At 40.9% G+C, this 22,396-nt stretch overlaps 1 protein-coding gene across 1 annotated transcript; it reads right to left on the reverse strand.

The window, feature by feature from the left end:
• Window positions 1-304: 304 nt before the first annotated feature.
• On the reverse strand, window positions 305-21,829 carry si:ch211-236l14.4 (SITS-binding protein). The gene is given in 11 exon segments (XM_034215957.1): window positions 305-373; window positions 375-479; window positions 614-793; window positions 5,718-5,839; window positions 6,430-6,566; window positions 6,672-6,940; window positions 7,365-7,562; window positions 9,954-10,104; window positions 10,316-10,523; window positions 19,697-19,868; window positions 21,213-21,829. Coding segments are annotated over 11 exon segments (2,076 nt in total). The 5' UTR covers window positions 21,678-21,829.
• Between the last annotated feature and the right edge of the window lie 567 nt (window positions 21,830-22,396).

Genomic DNA, 22,396 nt, shown 5'->3' on the forward strand with positions numbered 1-22,396 from the left:
ACATACAAAAAAAAGCAGAACAGATCAAAAAGTCCGGAAACAAATCAGCCAAGAGGTAAAACTGATTAACATTTTTTCAAAAGTAAGAAAACAATTGTGACAAAGGAAAAAAAATCATAATGAACTGTAAAGTGCAAGTATAAAAAAAATCTTTCTACATATCATCTCAAGCCCTGAGACAGGGTCAATAGTCTTTAGTGGAAAAGTGCAAGTTAAGAACAGCACTAGTAATACAAAAAAAAAAGGATTTGATTCAAAACAGTAACAGGATAAGTCAGGTGACTCAGTGGATCAGTCATGTGACTCAGCTTCTGCGAAAGAAGACAGCCACGTCCTCCAAGGGCACAGGGTAGTCCTGTAGGAACGTCCCCCCCGTCAAACACCTGAGCATCGCGGCTGTCCTGCCACTGGAAGCCCCCGTCAGGTAAATAAATATCCCTCTGCACTGCCCCCTTCTCCAGCACCGGTGCCACTAGAACCTGGAAATGCAAATTGGTAAAAACAAATTCAGATGTCAAAGAAGATTGTGCACTTAATTAGCAAGACATCAGGTTACATTCATAAACCATCCATGCCAAGTACATCGTAACCCCATCCCTTTCCATCAGGTCACCTCGTCTCCGATGAGGAACTGGTCATCGATGGTGAAAGTCACAGGGTCACTGGGACTGAGCCACCACATCGGCCTGTAGATGGGGTTTCCCGTCATCTGCCACTCATCTGCATACTTTTCTATAAGTGGGACCACATCCCTCTGGTGTTTCGCTATGTAGGCCCGTGTGAGGTTTAACACCTATGAGTCAAAAGAGAGAAGAGCATAAACGAGATGAAGATTTCAGCAACAAATTATTAGTGGTAGCACAACGCTGTATAAATAGCCTACTGTTTATTTTTTATACCAGGCTCTATTGTTTTCATAAGTCCCTTATGAGAAGATAATATCTCGATATTGGAAATTCACCTCGATCAACTGGTCGTAAGTATTTTCATCGCAATCACCAATTCAATCCTACATAAACCCTTCCCTACTTAAGAGTTTTACATTTTATTTATTATTTTGTATGATTATTTATTTCCATATTGAGTAGTGCCTCCATGTGCCCTCTAATTAAATTACGTTTCTGAAGAATTAAATGTACACTGTAAAATATTACCATGATTTCACAATATTTAGCTGTAATATTTTACAATAAATTACTGTTTTACCACTTTACAGTCTTTACCTGTAATGTTCATAATATAATACTGTAATTTTGAATTTCACAGTGAAATCAATGCTGGCACAGTTCATTACTGTGAATGTAAAGGATAAATTATTACCAGGATTTCACAACATGTTACTGTATTATTTCATAGTAAAATACTGTATTCAGACCATCCTCTGTGATAACCGGTGATAAGGTGGTGATAACACGACAAATTGCGTGAACTGCTGCATTGTGGGATCGCAAAAGATTTCGAACGGCAAGTAACTGCTACGAGTCAGGAGTCACTGTGGGTGTTTCTCAATCTCGAGCACGCTTGCTTGGTAGCACATGTCTTCCGAGCGTCTTGCTTCAGAAGCGAGGCAAGAATACTTCCTGGCATTCGGAAAACGAAGAGTGGAACAGGCGAGCAAGTGTGCAGGTGTGCGTCATATGAGAGGCCCCGCCTTACATTTTCCGGCACAGATTTGGGGAAATTGGTCCGTGCGCAAAGCATTGTGGGGATCTTAAGACCGCAGAGTCTACACATGTGCAGCCTCGACATTTCTCCAAACTAAGTACGCCGGGCTCGGTAGAATTCCAAGTATGCTGGATATTGGAACAGTACTTCGGCGGCACTCGATGACGTAGTATGCTTGAAATAGTGGCTCTGGAGCAGCTTTACTCGAGATTGAGAAACACCCTGAGAAACACCCCCAGTCACTCTGCGCCAAGCAAAAACGAGAAGAAACACCTGTCACTACTCTGATAGCATGTAATTCAACGCATTTTGTTCCCCTTTACTTAAATGAAAATGTGTGCTTTTATTTAGACTTGCTCCAGTTTTGTTTAATGTGATCACAGACAGTCTGAAATATCTGGTGTTCAGAGTTTCTGTTAGCCGGTAACGGTCATAGTCCGGTAAAATATGCTGAAGACCGGTGTTGTGCCATAGGTTGAAGGCTTGCCGTAGATTGAAGCCCTGTTCGCGGGGACGTGCAAAGGTGACGTCCTCGCCTGTATTGAGCGTTCGCCTAGTTTTCTAAGATTTTTCTCTCTTTTGAATGGTATATTTCCCATCAAATTAAACAGCAAACGGCTGAAAAAATAATGTGCATACAATTGCGAGGTGGCTCATTTTAAGGACACAATATTCGTATTGGAACAAACTTCAGTTTTTAAGTGTAGTCCCACTCTGTTATGTTCCTACAGAACAGACAATGAAAGGATAATAATGATGTCATTTGTCAGTATAGTCCTATTTCTTAAAACCTTCTCTGTTGTTTAAGTGTCTGATACTTGATAACCAAGAATAGTAAGCAATGATATAACAGTAATGATATAACATGATAATGTCAGACACTGTTATTTTCAATCAAGCCTAAAAGATCATTTGTTCACTCGCTTGAATGGCTCCTTTGAATGTAATTTTCCTCTGTGGTTTCCTACTCAACACATGTTTGTATTGTAATGCCACTCATATTTTTATTTTTATTTTAAGGTGACATTGAATGTTTTGAAAGGTGCCCTAAAATCAAGTGTATTATTGATCTTATATCTAATCTGTGCCTATATCACACTATTAATGTTCCTTATTTTAGACTAGGTTTTTCCTGGTGTCCATAGGGAAGATCTGCACTGTTCTCTACATAACATGTTCAGCAGAGCAGGTATTTCTCCTGCAGATATGGCACCCCCCCTACAACTTTGTCCAGGACAGTCACAACGTCACGCTGTTCCCCTGTACTTTGTGCTCACAAAAGCATTTTACTCTGGGCCCAGCAGGTAAAAAACTAAAGAGGGGCATCCATATCCGGCAGAGCAGGTGCTGCCGGATTTGGATGCCCCCCTATATCTTAGTCACAACGTCACTAAAAATGTTTGTTTTTTATGTTTTAATATATTATTTTTTAGAATATCTTAGGCCCTCACAGAGGGCCTAGAGGGCCCTGACGGCTCATCACTGATGTACAGCAAGGTACCATAATACCACAGCTCTGTACTGCTTTATCACAGTACTTCCATGGGCATGGCAACTGTAAAGTCACAGTATGTAGTTGTAATTTTATTCTAATTTACTGTAAAATATCTACAGTAAATTACTGTGAAATCCATGCAACTAGTAGCCAGTAATTTACTGTAAATGTACAGCCAAAAAGGTTACAGTGTAGTCATTGTCAGCCAACATGTGGGTCTCATTTTGCATACAAGCGTGTGTTTCATTAGTATCCGGCAAAATATATTTTTGAAAAACTAAAACAAAAAAGGCCTTTCCTTAACAAAATCATCTGCCTTAAGTAGTTCAGGACATGAATAGTATTAATATTATATATGATATTATATAACTATGAGCTCTGCAAAATCCATTTGTGCCATCTCTACATCCAGACATGTAGACAAAACTTTTGACTTAGTGGTTTTAACAGTGTCCACGTCTTTCTCCTGTCTCCCTCTGTCCAAACTCCTTCAGCATTCCTGGAAGGGTCACATCCTCTTCAGTGTCCCATGACAAAAACCACATCTATAAAACATTTCTTTTTATGAGTTGGGATTGAGAACATTTGAAGGAATGAGCTTGAAGTCACAGCTCGGGTTTGAGTGGATCTTTCTCTAGATAACAACCTGTCCTTCACTGCAAACATAGCTGCTACAACCCGCTGCTGCAGATACACGCTTTACAACATCAGGAAGATACGTTCCCAGCTGACACAGAAAGCGACGCAGGTTCTGGTCCAGGCTCTCGTCATCTCACGCCTAGACTACTGCAACTCCCTCCTGGCTGGTCTACCTGCATGTGCCATCCGACCTCTGCAACTCATCCAGAATGCAGCTGCTCGCCTGGTCTTCAACCTTCCTAAATTCTCCCACACCACGCCGCTCCTCCGCTCCCTTCACTGGCTTCCGGTAACTGCTAGAATCCACTTCAAGACACTGGTACTTGCGTACCATGCTGCGAATGGATCTGGCCCTTCCTACATCCAGGACATGGTTAAACCGTACACCCCAGCACGTGCACTCCGCTCTGCATCAACCAAACGGCTCGCTGCACCCTCGCTGCGAAGGGGACCCAAGTTCCCATCAGCAAAAACACGTGGGTTTGCTATTCTGGCTCCTAAATGGTGGAATGAGCTCCCCATTGACATCAGGACAGCAGATAGCTTACACACCTTCCGGCACAGACTGAAAACTCATCTCTTTCGACTCCACTTCGAGCGATAGAACTATTAACAAAGCACTTATATACTAATAAAGGGCTGGCTTATCTAAAGCCAGTTGAGTAGCACTTGAAATGTTTTTGCTCTATGAAGCCTGATGTACTTATATGATTCTGTTTTCTTCAAGTTTGTATTTTGTTGGTCGAACGCACTTATTGTAAGTCGCTTTGGATAAAAGCGTCAGCTAAATGCAATGTAATGTAAATGAGAAGCCAGGCATGTGTGTGGGTTTGAGGTTTGATTCCAATAAAGCCGCTGCTGTGACCTGTCTACGACTGAACAATCCCACATTCTGGAAATGAAGGTGTGCCACATTTAAACTAAGCATTAAGCATGTATAAAGCAGGTCTCCTCCAAAGTTTCTTCTTAGGCCCACTTCATCCGAGTTTATAAATTGAAGGCCACGCATGAGACCGAAATAGAAAACATTGCTGCTGTCAAACGTCTAGCTGTCCAAAAGGCCTATTTTTATCATTGTCACGCAATACAAATCACAACCAATATATTTTCGCTTCCTCAGTTCTCTCCTAGTGGAAGAAAAAAGTTGATCACTCCCACTCTGTCACACTTGTCAATTACTCATGGAAATGTTAATTGCCACAATAAAGTATTTTTCCAAGACTTGTCCCCAAATTCATTATCATTCCTGCTGAAGTGGCTCTTGAGAGTGAGAGTGAGCCATACATCTAGAGAAGGGATTGCAATTCAGAACAGATGTACTCCTAACCACAGGTGATGTCGGGAGGGGGCCAAGCCATCGCTCCCATTGAGGAAAGGACAAGGGAGGGGGTAAAAAAATAGACTTAACCCTCCTGGTGGGAACCTGAGCCATGAAAAGTATCGATGTCTGTCACTGGACTCGCTGAGATTGTAGGCTTTGTTTTCCTGCCGGGCAAGGTGAACTGTACATTCCTGCTTTCCAGCAGAGAGGGACAGGGTTTAGTCCTGAATCTGAAGTTCTGATAGACCAGGTTTCAGCAGCCCTCATGCCTCCTGCAAACACACCGGTGGGAACTTCTCATCCTGACCCTCAAAAACTGAGGAGAGGCTGCTTGGTTAAACTCCTGCTCTCTTGTTTTTTTTCCAAGAAGGAAATATAATCTTGCTTGTTAACAAATCTTGAAAAAAACACAAACCTGTTTTTTGAACACTATTGTAATCTTTTCTAATGTCAGTGAGAAAAATGTAAAGACTGCTCTTCAGCCTACATGGCTCTGCGGTGTGGTTCAAATTCAGAGTGCAGGGTTAGAGTGTGTTAAGGTGACTTCATGGGGGGCTCTGCTTTGTAATGTTTTTTACAAAAAATATTCTAGTTTACCCGGTCCTCTCCGCAGACCCAGGGTGGCGTGTGGAAGCTGATAACAGGAAGGAAAGCTGTGATCTCCAGCCAACGGATGAACAACTCCTCATCTGTGACCAGGTCTCCAGAGAGAGAACCACCTGCAAGGAGAGAGAGAGGCAGAGAAAAATGCCAAACATGAAAATGACTCAAAAATATCCAAGAGGAAACATGTACGCGAGGTGACTTTGGAGACATGGTCAGGTTGTCTTTTTAGCAAGACCTTGACAAATTTGGTCTTTGTGGTGTTGTTTGAAATGTAAATTTCGCATTCAGGATCTGGCTTATATGAATGGTGTTTGATTAATAAATAATTCATTAATACATTGATAGGAGGAAATAGTGAATTAAGGAAATTATAAAGTCACAATTTTCACACCTACCAGAAGTGACATACAGTATGGGGCACATGAGCGTGCCATGTTTTACGAAGGTCAGAGAGCAAATATCAGGTCGTCTATTCTGTCTGTAGCACTGACACTCTGTCTATCTTCCAGATAGACATCAGCTGTTTGACTGGCTATTGCAGGAATTTGCTATACTACACGAATTAACCTAATTTATGTCCAAAACAAGAACATCTAGAGCTATTTTGTGTCTATTTTTTTATGAAGTAGTGAAATAAAGATGCTCTCTTTGGGACATATGATGTACTGAGGTGAGAAAATGTACTCATAGGCCGTGGTATTACCTACTGCATCAGGAATGAGGAAGTTGTATCCCAGCAGAGTGTGGTGCAGCAGGGAGGGAATTATGCCCTTCAGGCCCATTGGGCTCCAGTCGGACTGCAAGGGGCTCATCCTCACAAACAGAGGCTTGTGGCTTGACCTGAGACACAAATAGCATCATAAGAAGTAGAAAGAGTAATCTCACATTGGGAAACATCTCTTTCTGTAAACAGTGGCAGTTGGTACTGATGCTCGAGGGAGTTACCGTGTCCCCGCTGTCACGATGGTGGAGTCTCCTATCCGTGTGGCCATGTCGGCCAGCAGGCTGATGTACTTGTCTCCCCCGAGAGCCTGTGGAGGCCTCAGAGCTTGCTCCTCAAACAGATTCCCCTCTGCCCCCTCCAGCACCACATACTCCATCCCTAGGTGTGCCTGCAGGGACCCCACCCTGTCCAGAAACCAGCTCACCGCTCCAGGGTTGGTGATGTTTAGCTTTACACAGAACTTTCCTCGCCACTGACTCATCACAGGGATCTAAAGGGGAGAAGTAGAGTTTACACAACGATCATTTTCTATTTTTGCAATTCATTATTAACTACGGCTCCTCCGCTGTTGCAGTTTTAGATTTTCTGTTTTAGGCCATGCTCAAACTGCTCTGCTTTTTATCAATCTGCAACTTGTGAGAAGAGACAGGCTGGGCAGATGGAAATTGTCTACTTTGGAAAAAATAGCTGTTTCTGGTTTCTCTTTTTAATGGGGGTTCTCAAAAGTTGAGGAAAATTCTACGTTTTAGACATGGAATATGTTTTCTGTGAATGGACCGATCACAAGGCAACTCTTTACTACAACAACAACCAGAATGAAATTAGAGAAACCTCGGGTAAAAGTTAACATGCAGAGGACAGGGAACGCAGCCAAGTGCTTCTCAGGATGATGATGAAGTCCACTCAGTTCTCACCAGCTGTCCCTGAGGCGCTGAGGGGAGGCTGAGCCAGAAGGCCTCGGTGCCGTCCATGAGGGAGGTGTGGAACTGCGTGTTGTCCACGCCCAGGAAAGGGGACAGGGTGATGGAAATGTTAAGAAGCTTGACAAGTGGGAGGTCCCTGGTCAGTCTCTTGGACATCCCCCTTTTCCTGCTGTTGAGGTAGTTATGGTCCTGCAGAGAGACAGAGACATTCACTGTCATATCTGAATCAACAGTTAGAAAAGTGTCAACATTCTACACTCGGAGGGAAGCCTTACATCTTAATAAATGCTACACTTCAAATCACTGTATCGTATCGTACTTTTTCGTCATTTCAAGTCAGCAGCTCCATTTCCAACATCAACAAGGACAAGAACCAAGGGAAAATACATTTAACGTAACATAGACAATATTTCCAAGACCCCTTGCCGACATTTGATCCAGGATTTATTTCAGTTTTACATTTTAAGGATAGACTGGTCCACAAAAGAATGCTTTAATCTCACTTTATTAAATCGTAGGACCCTATATTGTAGATGTTATGGTACAGGACATTGCAGTCAGAGACAATGTTAACATGTTATTATAATGGTAGGTTGATCATAGAGTTTCTCAAAGGGTTGACCTACAATATGACTTTTGCCCTTTTACCGTATATCATAATCCTTTGGTATTTACATGGACAAGTCAAAACAGAGATGTCAGGTTACATAACTCTGGAATTAAACCTTTTAAGAATACAACGAATGACCCCAGGAGGTAAACCAGCTGTAGGAAGAAAAGGGTGGATTAGCAGGTTATGTAATTTTCGTAATGCTCCCCTTTGTCCTGCTTCTACCCTGAATTTGAGTTCTGCATAATTGACAAAATAAAATAAATTGTGAAAAAGATGACCCACACATCTTTTTATAGTAGATTTGCGAAAAGCTGCATTATTTAGTCTGAGTAATACTTTTAGAAACATGACAGCCTAATAATAACTCTACTTCCAGTGCCTGTAATTCCACACTAATATGGAAACTCGGAAAGAAGTGTGACTGATAATTTACGAACACTTGTAAAACTGGCTTTAAAGAGAAGCCTAGTTTTATTTACATTTTTGTACAGAGGGTCATTGTTGCCTTTTACACCTCAGTACACTTAATGGACAAATTCCATACGTTTCCAGGCAGCACTGTACAGATGGCTTATTCTTTATGGCATTTATGGAGGGGAACTGGATGACAACAATACCTTTGATGTACCAGAAAACTTCACATTGTGGGTAAAGGAAACTTGTTTTAACGTTGACTTATTCCTCACACCTTCTGAACAACATAACATAATGTAGGCTTTGTGTATGTATAATAAACTCTGCCTCCTCCTATATTTCATGTTCAGGTCAGATCGCTGCATCAAGTTTGTGTTGGCTGACATCCCTTCTTGTCTCAACACAACCATTTCATCACCATCCCACGGTTACCACGCTCAGAGCAACCTGAGATCAGTTCAGAGAGTCTCTGTTTGTCTTCTCTCGGCTATATCTGTTTTGTAATGGAAGATCTCAAGTATTGACTTAGATCCACTTGACAGTGGTCCTGTTTCTAGGCAGTATAATGAAATCCCAAATACTGGAAGTATAGTCTGTGATCATGATATATCAGATTTACAAATGATGAGACATATTTCCAAGAAGTGGCCAGTGTGCTGTGGTTTACATTCAGACTTATTTTTCAACATAAGGACATGTAGTACTTAACCATCTTTCTTTTCTACGCTGTGACATTTCTGTGAACCTGTCCTCCCTCATTCCCTCCTCGCCCGTCTCCTGCACTCTGGAGATTTACTTAAATTGAAAAGTCTTTCATCTCTACTGTAGGCTTGACCAGTTTTGAGCCTCTGACCAATGAACCCTCGCCAGCTTCACAGCCCAGATGGTTAAGGAGGAGGATTACAGGAGTCTACAGCTACACAGGGCAAGAATAAAGGATGAATAAAAGATCATTTGCACCATTAGAGATATGCTTATAGCAGAAGGCTACTAAACTGAATATGCTTAAGTGAAATGCGAATTAATGTAAGGTTGCCAGAGTATGACAGAAAGTAAAACTTTGATAACATTGGCTACAAACATTTTGGTAAAACAGCTTCTCTGTTGGTACAAACATACTTTTTTATAATTAGAGCCAAGGGTTGCAACTAACAATTATTCATCACTCACACTTTATTTTCACGATTAATCGTTGATCGTCAGAAAATATAGAAACAAGTCTATTCCCAGTTTCTCAAAGTCCAAGGTGATGTCTTTAAACGTCTTGCTTTGTCTGGTCAAAACCCACAGATATACATTTTAATGTGATTTATAACAAAGCGTAGTTGAATACTTGATTCTGATTGGTCAATTTGGACATTACAGAGGTTGTTAATTTTCTTTTAAGAGAACAGTCCGCTGCTAAGGAGCAACAAGAGACCAATGCATGTGCCAGTCATATCCATCTGCAGAACAGCATGACTTTATCTTTTAAAGATTGCCAGTATACTAAAGACTCTGAGGCTGCAGTAAAGAGACAGTGTGGCGGGCAGTGAGGAGTGAGGAGCTCGTACCATGTCGGAGAGGAGGGTGGTGGAATGTTCATTGAGGCTGATGACTCCCTCCCCAAGCTGGTGTCTCTTCAGACGATTAGAGAAAGTCCTCAGCTCCCTCTCCACCTTCGGCCCTGAATCCATGTTAGTGAGCAGCTTCCAGAACGGTAGCCTGTAGTACACACAGAGGGATGATACGGATCTGCTGCTCTGAGGAACCTGGGTACAGTGTAGTTTATCACTCCCTAAATACCCAGAAAGTTTTAGTCTGTGGTAACTGGAATCTGAGATGCACCACGGCTTGATTTATTGATAATATGAATCAACAAAGTTCCACTTCTGACAAGTAACCCACCACTAATCCTCATCTTAACTGAACGTACCACAGTGTGTTCATGTTGGGCAGCTCCCTGCTGTGCTGGTACAGTTGCTGCACTGCTTCCTGGTGAGCAGCTTTCACATTGTTGGCCACACACACGGTGTACTGCAGAGGCTCTCGCTCCATACTGGGCAGCGACTGCAGGCAGAACTGCTGTCGGCTGTCCAGCCCCAGCTGCAGAGGAATATCAGGAGAAACAAGCACTGCCACACCTACAACGAGAAAGAGAGGGGAGAGGGCACAGGGTGTTTATCACATTGTACTGATCAGAGATCCATACTTGATGCTTCAGATCCGTCTATATTATGAAATACATCAAAAATAATGTTGTTACCAATTACAAATACTTGCTCAGCGAACATTTTTAAATAAAATACAAAATATGGGTAGGCACATTTCTTTTTTTAAAGTTCTGTCAGATCAGTCAATTTCCCACATCATAGATTTAAGGAGGAAAGCCGTGGTGCATCATGGGAGGCTCTGACAGTCAAAGTAACAATTGAATGAGGACAACCAATAGAAAAGCAACTAGGGAACATCAACAGTCCTTGATGACGCATTCATTATTTCATGACAATAAAAGAGATGAAGAAAGATAAATATGAGAACAGTAGAGTAAGCACAATTCCAAAAACATCTCCAACTTTACAAGCGACAAATTGATCGAGTGCAAAGGCCACAAAATCCCTGTCCTTCCACCTAATACTGACAACAACCAAGAACAAATATTATTCTATGTACCACCTAACACTGCAGTGGAGGGTAACACAAATAAATATGGTAGACTGGTAAAATTGTCTTATTTCACAATAAAATGAAATGGAAAATAATGCATTTAATTTCAAACACACACAGTATAACTCCCTAAAATATTTTTTATCAAACGACATCTTGTGTTTTATGTCCTGCCAAATACTCAAAAGTAATAAAATACATGTTTTGAAAAATATAATATAATTGAAAGCTACCACTCTCAGATAATATGTGCCTCTTCAAACAGATATATTGCGAGTCTTAATGTACAGCAATGAAAAGCAGTGGAAGTACGAGACGGTCCATCGCAGATTCCTCTGATATGACATAGTGCGCGAGTGATACTGAGACGAGGATGAGCGTGACGGTTGGAGTGTTGTGGGAGGTAGAGTGCGGGCTGTGTCAGCTGATATTGCTCCGCTCAGATGTGAGAAAAACACCCCTGAGTATGAGATATCACAGTATGTGGTTAGATGAGTTTACACCGGCACTGCTGGCAACTTCTCGGTAGGTAGGTAACACTGCACAGCAATGGGAGAAGTCTGGGATACCTATCCAAAGTCACATTGAAGACGATTTTTTATTCTTCTGGGTTTTACTCCAGGGAACATCTCTTAATTTTGGGCGTGAGGTACGAAAAACAACACCTACGTCTTCAGAACATTTCTCGTTTTCTCCCCTACTGTAAGTAAGATTTTGTGAAGCGGATAATTGTGTCCGCAGATGTAGCTGCCCTGCAAGGAATGCCTCGTCCCTCTCAGGTTACCCCTACCCCATATCCTCACCGCTTCTCACCCGTCCTGACTCCCACCTTCTCCCTCCCAGATTTAACTGCCTTCTTTTCCTCTCTGCTGCCACTCTGCCCCATCTCAGGTCAGCAGAACCCAGCCAGTATTGATCAGAACCCCCAACCCAGCCTCTCTTTCACTTACATTTTGCACAAACTGCTCAAAAGTTGCCAAACTGGAATTTAGGAGCTGATTAATAAACAGATTAGAATTTGAGACCAAAGGCGGTTCACAGTTTGAGAACCGGGGCTGGAAGCTTGGCTCACTTCCGCCCCCCCTCTCTAGTTTCAATGGGCTTACTGTTCTCCTGCAGGCAGGGACCTGCAGGAGCCGGCAGGATACGGGTCTATAATCAGATTAATAGTTTAAAGATCAGTCTTCAAGTGCTGCATAAAGCCTATTGAAGAGCCTTCAACAACCGGCTAACGTGTTTGCAATGGATAATGTCAAAGAGATACTGGTAACTCCTCAGCTGCCCCTCTCAAGGTATTAGGTCACCCCCCGACTGCTTGTTATAGATTCATAATGCCAGATAAACGTAGGGTTTTGTTCGAAACTGCGTTATATATTTCAAACCTTGAGCGATAAAATAGATAAAATAATTGTTCATGATAACAGGGGTGCCATGAAACTGCACATGTCAATAATGAATATACAGAGTGGTGTAGAAAGTGGGGCAGCAGGAGAAAATGTTACAGCTTTATGGAAGGATGGAAGAGGAATGCAGGCAGTGGAAATAGAGGCTACTGAGTACACCAGACACCGAGCAGCCTCGTAGAATGATGTGCAGATACAGCAGGCTGCAAACAGTGTGTTTTACCAAAGTGCACACGGGGTGGAAAGTGAAGTTTGCAAGCACGACTTCTGGAGTCACATTTCATTTTGATGGGAAATAACACTGCAGGGCCTCAGAGAAATGGGACAATATGGTCAGGAACAGCTATACCTTTTATTCTAGCTTTTAAACATGCCGATTTTAATGTTAAATATACAAAATCTGCTCTGGGGGTTTAAACAGATTTATTCAAAGCACTTTGACACATTTAGTTTCAGTATAGGGGGAACTCCTGATTCTAAATGAACTTCTAACCTCTAGTTACATAAGTTTAAGGCTCAGAAACACATCTCTGGATGTGCCGGATTGGAACAGGAATCAATAAGTGTTATTTAAAGAAAGTGAAGCGGGTTTGAGGCCTTGAGTTACAGCCAAAGTGGGGTGCACAGGACTTAAAGGCAAAGCGAGGGGGGATGAGAACCTATTTTTAGAACAATTCCTTAAACACTTCAAGCTTCCCCCGAAATATTTTCCACTAGCTCTCAAAAGCAAAATTATACGCCTGACAGAGCGTATCCGCTCACCTTTAAAGCAGCAGAAAGGCAACACGTAAAAATGATTTAAGTTCATTGGGCAGTTTTGAATGATTTGACACACACATGCCTCATTTGCATCTGCATTCACACACACTTCCTTTAATGGGAAACTGTAGACATCCAAGGAAAACAGAGCAGAACTTATAGGGCCGTAAAGGTGGGCTACACTCTTTTACCTGGGCTACACTCTTTTACCTGTCATATTTATACTGTTATTTATGACACCTGTGCACATTTACCTGAGTTAGGTTATAAAAGGTGCATTCAAATGCTCACTGTGTGTGTGTGTGTGCGTGTGTTTGCGCGCGCGTGTGTGTGTGCGCGTGCGTGTGTCTGTGTGTTCAGGCATGCATTTCCTTAACAATGGAAACTTAGTTTCTTTGCCCAACCTCAAGAAATTGATGGCCACAAAACTGGGATCTTGCCATGGTAGTACATTTCCAATTCCACTTATTGAAGAAAAATAATGAAACACTAAAGAGGCTTTTTCTTTGCTCCATTCCTGTCATCAATCAGCTTTATTGTTTCCCGTGTGAGATGCTGTGTTCCGTAGAAACATCACAACTGTGAAAGGAGATCAGAAGATACAACATTCAAATACTTTTATGTTATTCAAAAGTATTTTTCATTGCTGGATATTGGTTTAAGAAATACTTGAAACAAGAATTGTTTTCAGATCAATTATATAGAAGATCATTATCTAGAAAATAAACAGAGCTGGGATGAAGAACCACAGACTGATCACATGTTGTGTTAATGTGGACAGTTGATACTGTAATATAAGTGGACTAACGCGGCTGGATTAAAAACTGTCTCTCTCTTGCTTGTTGTCCTTGATGGAAAGTAGGTAGGACATGGACTGTGGAAAATCTTGAGGGATGATGTTCATATTATAGTAGCCTTTTTATACAGGAGATGACAGCTCTCTTTTAACAAAGCTTCAGTTGGCCAAATGAGTCATTGTTAAAGTGTTTCACCTCTTACTTGTCCTGCAGAGTGGAGGTTTCAGGGCAGCTGCCCACAGGCACCTCCTGCTGACCCGTTGAGTAACAGAGGGGCAGCTTGTTTTCCTCCTACATCCGAGCTGAATATTTTAAGCATTTAATTCTGTTTTCGTGTGACTCAGTGATCTGGGGTTGGAATAAGGACAAAGAAAAGGCTGAGGAAATACTTTAGAGCTATTTAGAATAAGAAAACAAGCCTTTTTTCTTTTTCCCCCCGGTATTATCTAAACAACTTACTTAAGGCTTAAGTAAGTATTTTTTCAATTAGATGACAGCATAAAGTCAGAATATAGTCTACAACACCTAAACTTTGTGCATTTGTAATGTTGGGTTTTTAAACTTAAGCTTCTTATATATTTAGTATAACAGTAACAGCTCAAATATATTCATTGTTCACACACTTTTTCTGTGGGTGCTGAGAAAAACATTTTGACTTATCATTTTGTCATTGATTTTATTCTAATGCCGCCACTATTGCTCATCTTACTTATTTATTTATCTAATTATCTATAAGTTCTGTTATATAAAATGAAGCTGATTATAATCACTATATGAAAGAAAATAAATAAATTCCATAACTGTTACATAACTTTAATCCCTATCTGTGTGTTGTGCTTGGCCGATTCCTTCTGAGTAACCAAACAACAAACGAGGAGAAGCAACAAAGTATAATTTCTTTGAATCCCAAACGGAAAGATTGAGTCAGGGGCAGAAATACAGTTAAATGGTTAGCGGTGTTGATGCCAAGGGAGAGAAAACGATGCTAAATGAATGATGGAGAGATAAAAAATAAATAGAGAGAGCACCATCCACATATACTGTATACAGTGTGCGTGCATGAGTGTGTGGAGGTGGTCTAATGTCTTAAGGAGATTCTGTGAAGTCTTATAAATCTGCTAGAAATGATATGTGATTGTAATCTCTGTTGCTCACTAAAATGAGGGTGTCTTGGAAAACAGCAGATATGAAGAGACAGTAGATACATTACTTTTATTGGATCCATGATGATATCAAAGTAAGAGATAACACACACTCAACAAACAGGCTTTCTCCAAGTCCTTATTTGAAGTGACAAGTCGAGGAAACATTCATGAGAGCCGTTATTTGTCGGATTTTAATACTGTACATCTGTACACTTAAAAATCTGAATGTCAACAGATTTCACATAACTGTTAAGTTTCTTAATATTATTGCTTTCAACTAACCTAATCAAATGATGTGAACTGTGCTGACATAATACATTTAATTAAAGTCAACGTTCAGTATTTTCAGTGTACTTGCATTTAAAAGAGTATGAATAATACTCATATTGAGAACACCTTTTTGTATTGATCATTTTAAACAAAGGTATATTTCAGGGTATTTAAAAGTAAGGAAAGAAATGTGTGTGTAAATGCATCGGTGAATCACATACAAATATTAATATACTATATGTGTTTCTTATTTATTACTTGATAATTGTACTTACAAATGTCAAATCACTGTTCACTATTTAGTTATTTCTAGTCCCTGTTGTGTCTTTAGACTGACGGTAAATTGTCAGTCAAGTCTTTATTTTTTTATTTAATAAAACAATGAATTGATAAATCACAAATGGCACCAGCTGTGAGTTAGGAAGTGAATAAGTGAGTTGTGAATAGAGTGAGTGATTGAGGAAATAAATGAAAATGTCTATTCATGTTGTAAATTGAATTATTTTAATATCTTTATTTGATGAAAAAAAAACGGACCCTTAATAGACACCATAAAAGCAAATAATAGAGAGCCATCACTTACTGTAATGGTCCGCCAGTATTTTGTCAAGCCAACAGGCCGCACCTGATCACTGTCATGTGATTTAACCATGTGCACTCAATACTTTCCAAAGTATAGGTACCTACACTATCTCCGCTTATGTGCTCACTGTAACTCTGCATAGACTGTATCCATAAGACCTCCAGTTGAGTAAATGTAGGAATAAGCCGCTAAAGCTTTGGGACAACTTGTCTCTTCTTATGTCTTTAATGCAGGATGTAGCTTCAGTGATATCTAATCTGTTCTTGGTAGCCCAGTTGTTTTTGTATGGATAAAGACAGGTGGGGCTATGACAAGTTCCTCCAGTTGGCAACACTCTCAAATGTCACTCTACTGCACAGCTGCATATATCTTGTCTCCTGTCTCTCTGCTTTGCTCTATTACCTCTTCTTTACTTTGCTACTCTTTGCGCTCTCTTTCTAACCCTGGTTAATATTGACTATTACAGTCCGGTCATTCTGTTGCTCTTTTGTTTCAGTCCATCTGTCTTGCTCTTAAACCGTCCCCAGGAGTCCTCTTAGCTTACTAACGTCAGCCACAGCTCCATATTGCTTACCACACTAATAATGTGCTCCTATGACTAACTAGAAGCAGTGGAGACAGGTCCCATACATACAGTCTCTGGGCTTAGACAGCTGCAAAGCCAATATTAAACTAAAACGGCAGTATAAGCAGATTCAGTAAAACATGAGGCATCAAAATGTAGATTTGTCAGTCTGTTAATTATGCTGTAAGTACAATTCACCAAAAATGATTTAAACATGTGCTGACCTTTGCTTTTTTATTAGAAATGGTGCTATGCCTTTCAGGAATCTGTTTTGAGCAAAACAAACATACTAGAGGTCTTTTTCACCCGACGGGAGCTGAAGAAACAAACCCGCAACTAATTTAGAAATGAGGCTTGAATCATAATGAATGATAAATAGTTAAAAGCAGAACATTAAAGCTGCATTTCCTGAGAGGATAATCATTTACAAATGGTAGGGTTTACATAATAATGTACTTCAAATCTTGTAATTAAGTTCACTTTTGTCTGATTATTGAAAGCAGAGTCCCTCTATTTTCTGAAACACACAACAATTTATAATTTACATTTGGTCTATAGAAAATAGTTGGTTTAGTATGTTGTCTGTATTTTAAGTGCTGTAAGTACTTTTTAGCTCTGCATTCAATTTGATTTTGGTCAGTCTACATGCATAAACAATAACATTTTACTGCCAAAACTAGGATCAAACCGATAATCTGATTAAACCTCACACGGTTGCATAAACTCACAGTTTCCAAGAAGGATCCTGTTAACTATCCTCACATATTTGTGGATTGTTTATCCGCATTAAAGCTGCTTCAATTGTTTCCCATCACACAACAACAACAACAACAACAACAACAACAACAACAACAACAACACAGTCATTGCTTAGTCAGAGCTGATGGAAAGAAGAGAATGGCTAATGCTGCAGTGACAGTCTGATATTCTGATATTTCTGATAGGGTCTTTCTTGGACATGGTACACCCTTCCACCACATCTTATGAACATCATGCCAGTAGTTTCTCTTGCTGACAAACAGACAACTACAAAACAACCCAATAGAACCTCCTTGGCGAAAGTAATTATGATGGTCAACCCATCTGATGTGCACATCACAGTTACACGTTATTTTACAGGAGCCCGAAGGACTTCGAATAAGGACTTTTATGAGATTTATGCAGGGTAACAATTGGATTTCCTGTGCGCATCACACAAAATATGCACAAAAAATGGAACCTATACCTAACCCTGAAATAAGGGAATCAACTGATCCTCATACAGGCTGCAAACTTTTGAGTATACCAGTAACAATCAGACACTTTTTATTTCCCGTAATGCGTAATTGAATTGCACATTTGACACTGTAATTGTGCTTATTCTCCGATAAGGGCTCATGATGAATCACCACCAAAACACCAAGTTTGTGTTGAAAATGAAAATAGCACTTTTCTACCTGCAGCATGGGACCTTCCAAATCTGATGGTTAAACCCTTTACCAACATTTACATTTACCAAATCTGAAGCCTGACAGCTTACATTGTTAGGTCTCTTTTGTTTTAAACTCATGAGCTGCATGGATAAGCAAACAGTCCAACTTCATTATGATCATTCATCAATAATTATTTAAACAGATCCTAGATAAAGGAGAGCAGCCAAGTATACTAATTGCAATAGGTCTTCAGTTGTGAACAACAATTTTCTCTGAGGAACATTATAAGAGCCAAACAAAAACATCCTTGAACTTTAAAGCAAGATATCATGTTAAATATACCTTAAACGCTCCATCAGGCATTGCTGTCATTGCTGAGCATCAGTTTGCTATGTTTGGGGCTATGTACTGTGTGTGTCTGCGAGTCGTTTCTTGGCAACGTTCAAACAGTTGCTCTCACAGGGATCTCATCTTTGTTTTTTGTTCTCAGTGCAAAGCTAGACGGAGAAACAAAGGGTTAAAGGGTCCTGATAATTACGGGCGTCCTTTCACAAGGTGGAAAAGGGATTTAAGTCATGTGACTCTCTTGTTAAGCCTGCCACTGTGTTACATAATATCCCAAAATGTGTATGTGTATGTGCATGCATTTGTTTCTGTCATTAATGTATGTGAGACTGCTGCTAAAAATAAGCAAAGCCATTATCGATAATTGTTTGTTTGACCTTATTGGTGTTTATTCAATATTATTATTTAGATTTGAGAACTTTCAAGATATTTAATACACACATTTATACTTGCAAAGGATTCCCAAGCAAAGTCTAACATCTTAGTAAATGTAAAAAATAGTCTATTTTCCAATGTTCATTGGTGTAAAATGGGATTTTGAAATGTCTGGTTGTAAATCAGAGTATCTTATTCATGTTTCAAGATAGGTTGATTAGTTTATTCAGCAGTAAGCAAGTAAGCTAACTCCACACAAACACAGCTTGAAAGCAACACATACACACACACACACGTTCCTCATCAGTCACATTAACCATTCACATCCGCCACTGGTCCTTGCATCCCCCCCTTTTGCCCCCAGGATAAAAAATCTAACACCCCTTAAATAACCTGGTGAGTTATAAGAGTCAGCAGGTCCCTCATCCAACCTGCCCTTTTAATAGAAACAAAAGGCAATTACCCCAGTAGAGTTAATTTAAGATGTTAAAGGTGGTTTGCTTCCCTTTGTAGTTTAATCTCTAAATTAATGCACTAAGATGCCACAGACAGTATCGTGTTACACTCTATTACTGGGAGGGTCGTCCTATCCAGTCAGTGGTTTGTGTTTTTTTGGGAGGGCAGCTGGTTTTGGAGGCGGTCAGACTATTTTTCTCAGCTCAAACACAAACAAACACATGCATGAGGGGGTGGGGAAAAACACAACAACATCCACAGGGCTTCCCTCACGCCCTGGGATTCACGCCACACATCTTATACCAGCTGATATGGGGTCACATTTCCCAAGCCCTTGTGCTCACCCTGCACTTATGGCAAGTGTGGAAGAACAGCTGACAATGTGTCATATTAAAGATTTCAAAAGGTCCTACTTATTGTGACAGACCAAGGTGTGAAGAAGAACTGTTACTCCACTTTTGCTAATGACATGACAGTCTACTACACTAACAGTAAATCTCAGTTGATGCAAAATGATTGATTCCAACAATGACCTCTCACCTGATGAGCCCAGGAAGTAGCGCTCCAAAGCGGAGCCGAAGCCAAATGGATTGTTCTTAAGATCACTCACAACAAACGGCTGCATGGTGGCGTTCTGATCGTTGATGGGCCAGGTCTGACCACGGACACTAGCACCACCGTACCAGGACACGTTGGTCATGGAGAAGCAGTCCTGAAAGGATGCAGACATGCACAAAAACAGTGTTAGGGAGAAAGACCCACAAGGAATTGAAAGAGGTAGACATTTATAAAGAGAGAGGCAAGACAGCTGTTAGACGTTAGCTGTTAGAGATGTGAAATTGATGCTGAAATATTTGTAAAAGTTTATTGATAAAAAGAGTGTTAAGGCGTATCAAAAGACAGTAGATGGTATTAGAAAAACACTCAATTTCCTCAAATGCTTTTGGCTGACTAAAATGTAAATAATGGGTGTAAATAAAAAGCATGAGTGGCTGTAAGGACTGTCGAGTTGATGTTTTCAGATTTATCACATTATATACCTGATAACTTAGAGTATTGATGATTCTAATCTTTGACAGAGCAAGTTACTGCTACTTTACTGGAGAAATGCAGGGTATGTTATGGCTGGCACAAGAGACTGTCTCAGAAAGCATTGCACGCAGGAGGGATTGAATGACAGAGGGTTTTCTAAGAGAAAGTCTGTCCTCCCTCAAAGCGCCTTTACGCGTGGGGGACAAATGTGCAGAATGGCAGCTTATTTATTTCACGTCAGCAAATCCGGGCTCTGCTAAGGAGTTTGGAAACAGGTGCCAAGTAAAATGGTAAAATAAAGGCGACTTTGGGTTGGAAAGATTTTCTGTGAGCAGGCGCATCACATGACAGGGGGTTATGGTGAGGAATGTTCCAGTGGGGACAGATTAACCTCCCCAAACATCCCAATAGTTCAATGCCTTTGATAATTAAGATGGGGGGGGGGGGGGGGGAGTACTGTGCATGTCAAAAAGCCTTACAAATTGAATGTAGTTAAATTGAGGGCTGAGGCAGTCACGCAAATATATTTTTGGTCTATAACATACATTTAAATAATAACTCAAATCAAAAATATTGTAGGATTTCATGGTAATAAAAATAAATAAAAAATTGCAAGATTTTATATCTGAATCTAATGAATACAGTTATTTATGTCATTGGATTGTGGTATGCTGCAAATATACCGTGTTTTTGGGACACACATTTAATTGATATTTTTCAGCCTTGATAGTGGAAATCAGTTGACCATTTAAGGAAGACCACTTATATAAAACAGACAACTAACAAGACGTCTTGTAATTCATTTGTATGAGAAATAAAACGATGATTTTGTGTTTTACATTGTGCACCAAAATCACAACAGCCATACGAAATGAAATGCCAATAAGCATCAAGTAAACTACAAATTAAGGCATGAAAGTGATATATGCAAAACTGCCTTTTGCACATGACATAGTGCGTAAAATGGCATATTGATTGTATTTGGTTCAACTTATTTTCTTGCACTCTGAGAGGGTAACCTTACCTTCAGCTCCACATGACAGTGCACCGGCACCCAGGTCATACTGTAGCACTCCGTCTCCTCATTCACCTCCAGGGAAATCTTCACCTCGGCCACCGAGTCCCACGTATAGCAGAACTCGGTTTTATTCAGCCAGCACAGGTTCCTCACAAAGGGAACCTCGATGTCGGCGTTCCCCACGTTCCCAACGTCTATCTCCACATAGGTCTTGTCCTCCGCCAGGGTCTCTATGACCAGCGAGTGGGTTCTTCTCTCCCAGATCAGTCCGCTAAAAGTCCCCCTGAGGATCCAGTTCTTGTTTGGCTGGTCCACCACTTGCCAATAAATGATCCCGATAGTCATGACAAAAAAGACGGCAACCCCGAGACAGGCTATAGCTCCTTTCCAGGTCTCGTTCATCTCCTTCAGTCCCGTGTCCCATGTTACCTCTGGGATGGGGCTGGGGTTCCTATTTCGAGCGTGGGGCATGTTGTCTTTGAGATAAGCAAAGAATCACACACAAAAATTGCTGCAGAAATCTCTGTGCGACAAGTATCTCTGTTGCTTCATCATGTCATGGTGTTTTCAGTGAGGCTACAGGGTAAACCAGCCTACTATTTATCTTTACACCGTTTACAATGTTGTTGTTGCTTTTTTGCGCAATTGTGCCAGCAACAGAGACCTGTCATGTGAAGAAAGCTGTGAGAGAGAAAAATCCCAGCGCGTCAATAAAACCATATGGATGATTAAGTGACTTACCACATACTGCTGTTGTTTCAAAAGGGTTGCATTTGTAAATTGCATTGGCTGCAGTGAGCTCGTGAGCAGCCCGAAGCCGGGTTTGGCAGCAATGCCTACGAATAGCTCCTAAGACGCTGTCTTGCTTGCCCTGCACTTTCTGACGTAACGCCGGGTTGTTTCTTCAGAGGAAAGGTAGGGAGAGGGAAATGGGGGATCGGGAGGGTTTGGCTGAGTCTTGGAACTGCCCGCCCGGGCGAAGAGGCCACGGACAGCATGGAAGGGAGGGATCCCCATGCTTGCTTGCAAACTCACCGTGCGCTCTCCGTGCGTAGAGACTGTGGAGACTTGTCACCCGGTGGTTTGGTTGACGGTCAGGGGCGTCAATTGCCATTTCTTATCCAAATTTGATATTGTGGGTGATTCATTTTTATTAGAGAGGAAATCGTGATGATTCTGTTTGAAATCAG

This window comes from Gymnodraco acuticeps, unplaced genomic scaffold (assembly GCF_902827175.1).
Source record: "Gymnodraco acuticeps unplaced genomic scaffold, fGymAcu1.1, whole genome shotgun sequence".
In the NCBI taxonomy this organism is placed as follows: domain Eukaryota; kingdom Metazoa; phylum Chordata; class Actinopteri; order Perciformes; family Bathydraconidae; genus Gymnodraco; species Gymnodraco acuticeps.